We start from the raw sequence: 11,822 nt of genomic DNA, 5'->3' as shown, positions 1-11,822 counted from the left end.
TATATATCAATTTTTAATGTCTTAATGCCATGGTTTAAAATTCACTCCTCCAAACTTTTGTTTTTATTTTGTTGTTAAGTCTTTAAAAGGAATACAAATATATGATTGTTTAATTTTTAAAAAAACACCATATTTTTCAATGTAAAATTAATATCCGTAATCAATATAGTAAGAAAACTACTGCTTTGCTGGATTCAATTAATAAAATTCTCCTGTGAAATTCAAGTTTCGGGTTACAGAAAGAAGCTAATAACAACTTAAAATTAAATTATTAAGAACTGTCTTTTAAAAACTTCTGTTTTTGAAACTAATCTTTGTAATGAAAAAAGTTCATAACACTTTTCATACTAAATTAAAAATAAAACATTAATAATAAACACCATATTTTTCAATACTCTACAGAAATATTTCAAACTATAAAGTACCGCCAAAAAATATTTTTTCATTCAAATAATAAAAGTATCTACTAAAAATCTTACATTTTTTTAAAAAAAATTCTAAATTAAATTCAGAAAACATAATAGATTGCTTTAAAACAATCTTTCGTTTAAACAAAAATATTTTAAGCAAAATCAGGAATATGACATTAAATTATTTAACAGAATACCAATAATAACCATAACATAATTAAATACCATATTTCCAATACAGTACTAATGAGTATCAAGTAAGGAACCTGATACTTTATTCCATTCAATTAAAAGCTATCTTCTAGATAAAAGGTTTTATAAAATAAAGTTAATAAAAAATAGAGACTTAATGTTATTGTTTAAAATTTAACAAACAGTTTTGTTATTGAACAAAATTCTTATAACGATTAAAAATATATAAAATTTTCTTACTTATTCCCTAATAATAACCGCAAATTAATAAGACACCATATTTCCAATACAGTATTAAATAAATTCAAGCATAGCAAGGTATTAAATGAATTCAAGTAATCAAGTATAGTAAGGAAGCTGGCGTCTTGTTCTATTCAATTAATAAAAGCCATCTTCTCCTGAAAAGCTCAAGTTTCAAGTTTTATCGGGTATCCTGAGAGTAACATTAATTCTGTTACATCTGATAAATATCCCGAAGATCCCTACAGATGGCGTTGTTGATTAATACCTATTTTCCTGAAAAGAGGATTCGTCGGGACCGAAAAGATAGGAATGAGACTACTTTGGCGAGAATTCTGGAGCGGATGTGTTGTGGAGATCACTCCGGCTGGAATACAAGGAAAAGATGGACTTATTGATGAAGTTCTTCAGTAAAAGCACTTGGAGCGTTTTTATCTTTGCCCTTCTTTGCTATGTTTTTGCCATTTGCCCTTGTTTTGCTCAAGGTAAATTTATACAAATAATTTTTCCCAGGTTTTAAATTTATGGTATTGTGTGCGTAAAATATTGTGCATTAAAATATGTTGAAAATTTTAGACATGTATTTTAAATTATTAAACTTTGCAATATTGATTTTGAAAAAAAATAATAATCAAAATGTACATAAAATAATTAGCCTCTCTAACTAAGAAACTTTTGAAGGTTTTAGCTTTTGTAATAAAAAAAAATGTTTTTTTCATCATTTAGAGAATCGTCACTGATGATCGTAAATTAACATTTGAAATAACGTTAATCAGCTTTTTTTGCATTAACTTTTTATTCGTTTTAAATTGTAATAGTATTAAAAAAATTTTTGAATTTTACTTTGAAAAAGAGAATTTAGTTATAAATAAATAAAAATCAGAGTTAAGTGTTTGAATTATAAAAAAAGACGTTAAATGATAATTATCTTTGTTACATTAATTTCTAATTTGAATTTAATGTTACAACTTTAATTCCATAACAAAAGAAATGATCCAGAGACTTTCTATTTAAGAAACATTTGAAGCTTTTAGTTTTTTTTTGATAAAAAAATGTTTTTTCCTCATTTAGAGAATCATCGCTGATGATCGAAAATTAACAGTTAAAATAACGTAAGCTTTTTTTTGTATTAACTTTTTATTTGCTATAAATTGTAGTAGTATTAGGGAAAATGTTTAATTTTATTTTGGAAAAGACAATTTAGTTATAAAATAATAAAAATCAGTGCAAAGTGATCGTGTTATAAAAAAAGACATTAAATGATAATTATTTATGGTACATTAATTTTTTATTTGAATTTAATGCTACAATTTGAATTCGATAACAAAAAAAATTATCAAGAAACTTTCTCGTCCGAATTATTAAACAATAAACCTAATAAACCCGCAATGTTTCCTATCGTAAAGAGATAATGACTCATATTTTTCAGTTGTTACTAATTTCATGCGCTGAGAACATTTTTTTTTTAAATGGGTGTATAGCTTTTGATTTAGTTGTCTATATGAAACCATAGTGAGATTTATTAATTTTCAGGTATTTCGAATTTTTATGCTGATGAAATATATACGCATGATTTTCGAACATGACGAATGTGCGTGAAATATATATAAAAAATAATCAAGAAACTTTCTCGGCAGAATTATTAAACAATGAACCTAATAGACCCGCTTTGTTACCTGCCGTAAAGAGCGAGCAACTCAAATTTTTAGCTGTTACTAATTGCATGCGTGGAAAATATTTGTTTTTTTTTTAAGTTTTTTAAATGTGTGTATATTTCTTTTTTAAAATTTAGTTGTCTATATGAAACCATAGTGAGATTTATTAATTTTCAGGTATTTCGAATTTTTATACTGTTGAAATATATTCACATGGGTTTCGAACATGACGAATGTGCGTGAAATATATAGAAATATCAAGAAAATTTTTCGGCAGAATTATTAAGCAATGAAACTACTAGACCCGCGATGTTTTCTGTCGTAAAGAGAGAGCGACTCAAATTTTTAGCTGTTACTAATTGCATGCGCTGAAAATATTCGTTTTTTTTAAAAAAATTTTCTTAAATGTGTGTATATTTTTTTTTAAAATTTAGTTGTCTATGTGAAACCGTAGCGAGATTTATTAATTTTCAGATAGTTCGATTTTTTATACAGATGAAATCTATGCACATGGATTTTGAACATTACGAATGTGCCCGAAACATATGTACGCGGGCTTCAGATTACTCTTTTTAACAAAATGCTGATAGTTTCAAAATTTTACCGTATAACTTTGAAAAGTCTTTTTTACTGTCTCTACATACTGTCTCTAAATAAATATGCATTTTTTTCGTTGGGTATTTATGCATGATCCTATACATTTGACGAAATGTGTTCCTATTATAAGTTATAAAATGTGACCCTGTTATAAATGACGAAATACCTCCCTATTGTAAATGACGAAATGTGACCCGGTTACGAATGTCGAAATACAAATTTAGAACGTATTCAGTCGAAAAATAACTGATTTATCCAATTTTTTAAAAAGGCAGAACTTTAAAATTTGATTTCCCGAGAACTTTTAGATTGATTTCATTCAAAATTTGTATTTTGAATGAAATCAAATATATACTGTATAAAATTATATACTGTAAAATTATATAAAAATGTGTATACTATACAGTTAAATTTTCTTAACTATTATTAAGTAAATAACAAAATAGTATATAAAAATTATTTTTACGCTGAAATATTTCTAGATAAATTAATTTTATTTAAGCGAAAATGTTTCTAATTTCTTAAATATTCTTGAGATATAGCAAAATACGTGCTTCCTAAATAAAGTACAGTGCGCAAACAAGGGCGGTCCATCCTGAATAACTTTTGATATAATGATCGAAATTCTGAAATTCAATCAATGAACTTTTGATAGAAAAACTTTTTTGAAATTCAATTTCTCAGGAACTATTTAACCGATTTCAAAATTTTGCTCGAAATTTGTAGTTTGCCTGTACAATTATATTCTTTAAAAAGAAGCAAAAAATTGTATACCTTACAATTTAATATTTTTCGACCATTTTTAAATAATACAATAAAAGGAATAAATATTTACTGAAAATTATTTTTTGCATGGAATTATCTTTGGATAAAGGAGTTTTATAATTGTTTTTTCGAACAATGTTTAATTCACTTAAAATGTTCTCGAGATATGGTGAAATACGCAGAAAGTAAAATTAAAGTTAAGGGGTCTTAACTCTGAAGCACTCTCCTGACCAAATTATTGGGATTATATTTCCTAGATTTCTGCTACCCCCTAGATTTATGGGGGTTAAAAATCCAAATTCGTCGAAAAAAAGGTATGTTTATTCAGAGAAGGTACGTTTTCGTGTTTGACTTCGCATCTCAAAATGTCGCCTGCACTTATTTACCAGCATATTTGGGGTCAACCCTCGAATTATTAAGATTGAATCCTAGAAAGTGAAAATCCGATCATTAGATCAAAAGTTATTCAGAGTAGTTCTCCTTTTTTTGGCCTCTATACAAATTATTCTTTTTTAAGTTTTCAGTCGAAATTACTCATTATTCGATTATTAAGTATTATTCTTTGCGAATGCATTTTTTTATTCTTAATTATTGTGAACTTGTACATTTCGTCTGATAGACATATTGTATCATTTAGCTAAATTAAACTTTAAAAATTGCAGAGAAAAAATAAAAAAAAATAAAATGTTAAGAAGCTTCGACAAAGTTTATAATATTGACTTTGTTTCACTAATTAATTTATGATTTTTAGCTAAATTGTTTCATTCAATTTGTTACCGCAAAGAATATAACGTTAAGTGATGCAATAAAAGGGTTTAAAACTGAACTGAAAACAAAATTGTATTCAAGGAATTTTTTTTGTAATGTAGATTTCATTGAACTAGTGCTTTCTTTCTTTTAAAAAAATGTTTAACAGTTTTGAAACTCATTAAAATTACTTTTAAAATCAAATATATATTTGTCGAAAGAAACTTTTTCCCACTTTTTGTCAAATTCAATAGTAATGACTATGTTTAAATGCTCATTAAAATTATTCAAGAAAATCCATTAAAATGAAATATTTTCACAAAACCATTTTAATTAAAGAAATATTAATAAAAAATATTTTACATTACAAACTTTTTTTTAGGATGAAAACTCGTTAAAAGTTTTGACAAAAACTACTAGTTTACTGTTAGAAAGGATAAATTTTACCAATTGCCAAATTTCTTTTTAAAAAAAATTTCCATAATTTAATACTTTTTAAACTGTTTCTATTTTTTTTTTTAATTTGCTGGTTTATTTATTTATTCTGATCAACTTTGCATGTAAGTTGGAATAATTAATCTGCACGACGTAATAGCTTTTATAACAATAATCAATTCTCATAGAATTACAATGCGAAAACAAATTTAAATTGTGTCGTTTTAAAATAATGGAACATTATTCAAGAGTTTCTTGAGTGCAAACTAATACCACTGAATAATTTTCAAAATTTTTAATAAAATAATTTTCAAAATTTTTAATAAAATAATTTTCAAAACTAGCATTAAAATATTTAAAAATAAAGATTTTTCTGTGGGTCTTCACGTCAAAGTTGCAAATTGCGTATAGCTTATGAAAATCGAGTAATATCGTCTCGGTAAATTTTCATGTATTATATCCATTTTATATAAAGTCAAAAAATGTGTTGTAAAAATTTCCTAGGAAATTTTTTAACGAAAACAGATGAAAAATCAGTGAAAATGGGTTTATTCTCATTGTTTCCCTTTCTTCTTAAACGTCAATATTTTCCACAAAACACGAAGCATTTTGTTTACAAAATATACATTTACTTTAGCTTTACGTCACAACATTTTATTAATGTGTTAATCATAATGTAATAGTCGTTTACCTAGATTTGAAAACTAATTATCTATGCTGTCAAAAATTTAACTTAGGGAATACAGATTGTGATATTTAAGAAGAAGAAATTAATGAGAATTAATTTTACTTGTTGAAGAGACTTATAACAATTTAAATAGGGAATGGTTTTATCGTTATTTATTAATATTTTTTTTATTTTTAAAAACTTGACGATGAATGTTAAGACTAAGATCTAGCAACAGGAAATCTCTATCTTCATATCACTCTCTTGTTACTTTTGATTGACATCTATTCGAGCTTTATAAAATAAAGATCTCGTGTAGGAAATAATCAAAATATAAAGTAAAAAAGATCTGAAAAAATCAAGAAAAAGCCCTTAAATTTGCAATAACTTTCGAACAATAAAGAATTTAAAAAAAAACTTATGTTAAAATTATTGAACAAAATGGAACCCCATCAGAGCGTCAATTTTAACTCTTAAGTTGAAATTTCGGTGAACAGTAGATTGACCAACGCTTTTTTTTAACTACAAGTTCAACAGCTATGTCGAACAAATAATCGAATCGTAATTCTTTTTTATTCCATCGAACTCTTTATTCATTTTTCTACTCTCATTTGTGATTTATAGTCTTATAGATTTTGAGTAACAAAACAAAATGTAACGTAAAGCAAAACGCAAAAAAAAAAGTTTCAAAATAGCTCTAAAAATTACTATAACTTTCGAACAAATCGAAATTTCGAAGAAAAAAAAATCTATGTATTAAGTTTATAAGTCCTTTCAGTGAGCTAAATTTCAACTCTGTTGTTGCATTCCTGCGGTTTGTGCAGAGACCCCTACAATATTTTTTCCAACAAGTATAACAATTTACATTTCTCGAATAAGTTACTGAATGCTATTTTTTTATCCCATTGTAAACCTTACACATTTTTGTACGCATCTTAGTAATTTCAAGTTTCTAAAACATATTTTGTTTTTAAGCAGCAAAACAACAATTTTTTACGACTGCTTGTGATTTTTTTTTATAGAGAGGTCTTATTTAATACTTTTTCGTTTTTGGATTTATTAAGTCTTTGAAAAAAATTTACCTTTTTCCCCCCAAAAAAGCACGTTTTAAAAACACAACTATAAATAAACACGTGGTTTTAGATAACTTTTGACGTCGCACTTATCCGCATGTCATTCACATTAATAATTGAACTTGTAGAAAATAATTAAACATTAAAAAATGTATGATAAAATCGTAAGAAGAATCATTTACAATTTTATTTATAACAGTGGCTAGTTCTAAATTTATGAGGGAAAATTATTTTTCGAGCATTTCTCATGAACGGAATATTCAACGATTTTTCGGATTGGGGGCTAAAAATTGCTCCTCGTAATCGATGTCATTGAGTGACATTGCTAGACAAAATGCTGAGTCAATGCAAAAATAAAGTAGAAAAAATTCTTAGTATTCTTTAAAAATGCATAATAGTGTTCTTCGTAATATGCGTATTTATATACTGGACGTAAATCAAAATTTATATAAATTAGGAATATAGCTTAACAAAACTTTAAACTATCAGTTAATTATTCTTCTAGCGAAACTCGTTTTTGATTAAATAGAGCTGTATATTTTCAAATATCACTGATGTTATCTTTCAAAAAATTGCAAATAAAATGGGTCTGCAGCTTAAATTGTTGAAATTCGTAACGCTGATCCAATGAAAATATTATAACACTTTTTTTCTAAATGGACAAATTAAACTTATCATTATGATATTTTGGACATTGGAGATAAATTTGTCTCTTTTGATCCGTTGTCACAATTTCTGAATCCTAGATCAAACGGTTCGGAATTATGGAAGAGATACATTTTTACTGTTATAATTCAAATTTTATCTTACACATATTCTATCGATTTTAAATGTCAATGCATTTACGAGTTTGAAAAAATTTGGAGTATTATTAATTGGTAATTTTTAAACGCTTAATTTTTGAATGAGATTTGAAACTTAAGGGCATCTATTTTGTTCTGAGTTAGTTTTACCTGCATATTAAGCATTGAAGAATGTAAGTAAAAAATTTTTAGTCTAAATTACAAACTAAAATAATTTAATTATTATTGTTACGGTAAGAAGCGAGATTAATAATTGCCACATTTTCCATTCTTCAGATTTTACATTGTTACGATATTTATCCTGTATGAATAAATTCAATTATTTTAAATCTTTTAAATTGAAAAATTAACAATACACTTGAAACTAATTAATCAAGTTGTTGCTGAATAATTTACTGAGACTAATTATGTTTCGTTTAAAATTCGAGCCAAAATATCGATAATGCATAATACAAAAATCTGCTTTCAATTATTCATAACGAAACAGCCTTATTAAAATGCGACATTTCAATAGTTCATAATTTCATCTATTTAATATTCATCAATAATTCATTAGTTGATATTTTAATATTTAATAGATAGATCGTAATTATTCTATTATATAAATTTAAAATATTTTTAACTTTGTTAATAGATTGTAATATTTCAACACAGTCATTTTAAAAAAATTATCGCACATCCATATATGTATATAGCAATGGTATTTCATCATCATATAAATTAAATATTTTCATAATTTAAAATTCAAAAGTTTTAGAAAATTTAAACTGCAATTTTATGAGCAAATCCGGCGCGCCATAAAAGAAAAAGCTGATATTCTATAAATGCGGAAGGTTCATATAGAAAATGTTAATTGTATGTGTTAATGCAATTATAATATGTTAACGAGGTAAATTATCAATGTTAATTTTCTCTTTTAATCATGGCGTCAAACGAAAGGCATATTTCAGTACTATAAATCAAGAAAATTAACGAAACCAAAAATTTTAATGTACTATTTCTAAAGTCTTCGCCAACTATTTTTTCTTCGAATGCACTTACACTATACACTAAATAGTTTAGCTTACGATTACTTAGTCCAATAAGATTTGAAATTTGGTATAAAATTTTCAAAACTAAATTGATTCTATTTTGTTAAATAAATAAAAAGGTCTTTTCCTGAAAAAACCAATTTTCTTTTCAAACAGTTTGCTATGTAACATTTTCTTGCAAGTTTTTCAATTTTGATTCAGATCAGAGGAATAGGATTATATCATTACATCAAACAGGAGTTTTTCAAGGAAACGCACTTACAGAATACTATTTGGAATCTTCTGAGGGCAGAATAAAAATCGAAACATTGAAACTACTTTTGATACAGTGCTCGTCATTTTGCTAAGATGCGACAGTTTTGAATGGTTATATTGATTTAAAGTATTCGAGTTTACTTCTGAAAATTATATTTCAAGTTACGAAATCAAACATGCCATTTTTTTCGTAGAAAACTTCTAAGAATTTGTTATGCATTTTATTGACATTTTTTATGAATAATAAAAAATTTCAAAAAATTATATTATAATTAAAATCTTTGGTAAAACGAGTTTTATAATTAATAAGGATTTTTTTCACTTAAATCATCGCGAAAATATGATAAACTACGGAGAACTGAAATTTTTTTTAAAATTTATTTTTAATGGCGGGAACTTGGGGGTTGTCCCATTGGCCACAGAAATGCCAGAACTGCTACTCTCTTTTCTTACGGCACCTGTGGCGGAAACCACGGCAGTGGAGCAGCGTCGCCCACGTCACAAAACCACAAACCCGTTTAAAGGGCGGGTCACATTCATACAATCACACACAAAGGAGAAGAGGCATAGAACACAGACAGAAAGAAACACCCATGCCCGGAGCAAGATTCGAACCCGAGACCAGTCGAGTGGCTCCGCAGTCAGGCACGCTAACCACTCGGCCACCAGGTCGGCGAAGAACTAAAAATACCACTAAGAATTTCTAATTCTCGATGGCTCTCCTGCCTAAATTATTGCGACCATCTTTCCAGATTACGGATAACAATATTTTGAGGATTAATTCGAATCCATCGAAAATAAAGTTCATGTTTATTCAGAGGAAGTACGTGTTTTTTTCTGATTTCCTAACTTATATATCCTTTGGTTTATTAATTAGCATATAGATTCTTGAACCATTTCGAATGCACCTTGATACATAATGTTTTAATGATCGTATTGATCATTAAAACAAAAGATATTTTATTTTACAAACGTCGTTGAGCAGCACATCGACCCAATTTTTGGGGGGTTTACGACTATTAATGTTTAACTCCGTAGCCTTGAAATTTTGTACCCAATCCAGAAGACAAGGGAACTCCTGCATCAAGTATTGGGAGAAATTTCCCTTCGTTTAGGACTTTTTCGATAGGACTAACCCACATTTGCGTTACATGGTAAGGAAGACCCCGTAAACCACCTACGACTGCAAGGAAACTCTAATCCTTGATCCGTCTACCACTGAGGATATTTTTCGTTGCACTGCATGTTGTATATATTTAAGCTTTTATGTTGTATGAGTCGAGTGCCGAAGTCGTCTTAACCAAGTATTAAATTATTTGATTCGACCCGGTTCACCTCATTGGAAGGAAAACTCTCTATCCCCTGAGCCACAGCGACTCAAACAAAAGATATTATATTTTTTTGTTAATTTTGTACTCTACATGTTAAAAATATCCAGATTAAATTACGGTAAAAAGTAACGGCACTCAGAGGGTTGGTTCTTTTCACCGTAAAATAAATTTTTAAAGAGCATGTTACGGAACAAAATATCTGATATACCGTAATTTTCACAGTAATAATTATCGTAAAATTACAGAATCACTCAAGTTAAATAAATATAACTGTAAAAATTAAGGTATGATGTTTTACGGTAAAAGTGATATTTACGGATGCCAAGAGTGCCGGTATTTTATACTGTAATTAGATCCGGAATATTTTACAGTGTACTTGCTCTGGTCCTTCTTCATAAGTGAATTTATAATTCGCTCTTCGACTTTTAAACAGAAGTGTCAAAAAATACAAAATACTTACTGACCTCAAATAAAACTCAAAGGACTTTGAATCAAATAATTAAAACTCTACTATTACGTTTAATATAAAAGGAAGAGTTATTAACTAAACAATAAAATTACAGCATCGCAGTTCCAAAAAACAAATCTCTTACTCTCTCAAAAACAATATTTACATTCTAAACTTACCATGGCAACCACAAAAACTCTTCTCGTTGCCATCTTCAAACTGATATATAATAAATAAATTATTTAACAAAAAATACGATGCGCATAAGCATGTAATATTTTACAAAAGCATAAGCTGCGTTCTCAAGATATTTATCAAACTAAACAATCATAAGTTTTTCATAAAAACAGACACAACATTTTACATAAATTATAGTTCTTTCCTTATCTTCAATCATGCACAATTTTTATTTCCTTTATAGACCGTCTTCACTGGTACAGACAAGCAAAAGCTCAAATCCTGAAAAACATGAAGGATCAGGACAATTCAGCCATCGCTAAAAATATCATTTTATTCATTGGTGATGGAATGGGCCTCACAACGGTTACGACGGCCAGGATTTTGAGAGGGCAGCTGAAAGGCCTCAAAGGAGAGGAATACGAGTTGGCTTTTGATAAGTTCCAGTATGTTGCACTTGCCAAGGTAAATTGCTGGATTTTTGCTTATTTTTATCTGATTCATAAAGTGTTGTGTCGTGCGACACAAATCTTAGCATATTTTTTCAGACACGAATGTAAAAAAACTTTCGAAATATTTTCAAATGCTTTGTCTTTAAAATAAAGATGCTGTAACAGCCTTGTAGGTTAAAAATTAATGAAGTACATTGTACTTACTGTACTGTACATTAATGAAGTACATTGTTGAAGTACTGAATATTTAGGAAGCCTGTTTCTGTAATATTCAGATTTCTTTAATATGAAACGTTTCCTATAAACGTTTCTTAATACTTCGGAAGCCTCGTGTTGGGGATAGACTTCCACCATTGTCAACAGTGCTGACGCAAAATATCCTCAATGGTAGACGGATCATGGGTAGAGGATCCTTTGCCGTCAGGTGAACAGTGGGAGGTTACGTGGTTTACCTCTCCATGTAACACAAATACGTGTTAGTTCCATCAAAAAAACCTCCAGAAAGTCAAAATTTCTTCCAATACTTAATCCAGTAATTCCCTTG

General features: G+C 27.8%; 1 protein-coding gene across 1 annotated transcript in view; it reads left to right on the top strand.

The window, feature by feature from the left end:
• Positions 1-1,136: 1,136 nt before the first annotated feature.
• Positions 1,137-11,822, top strand: part of LOC107441911 (alkaline phosphatase) — a 29,910-nt gene continuing 19,224 nt past the window's right edge. The window contains exons 1-2 of the mRNA XM_043047202.2: positions 1,137-1,327; positions 11,071-11,291. Of these exons, the coding sequence (XP_042903136.1) occupies positions 1,228-1,327; positions 11,071-11,291 (321 nt within the window). The 5' untranslated portion in view covers positions 1,137-1,227. The remainder of the gene's footprint in view (positions 1,328-11,070; positions 11,292-11,822) is intronic.

The sequence above is a fragment of the Parasteatoda tepidariorum genome, chromosome 3 (assembly GCF_043381705.1).
Source record: "Parasteatoda tepidariorum isolate YZ-2023 chromosome 3, CAS_Ptep_4.0, whole genome shotgun sequence".
NCBI lineage: Eukaryota > Metazoa > Arthropoda > Arachnida > Araneae > Theridiidae > Parasteatoda > Parasteatoda tepidariorum.
Note: the sequence above shows the minus strand (reverse complement) of the source record. Positions and strands in the feature narration are given on the sequence as shown.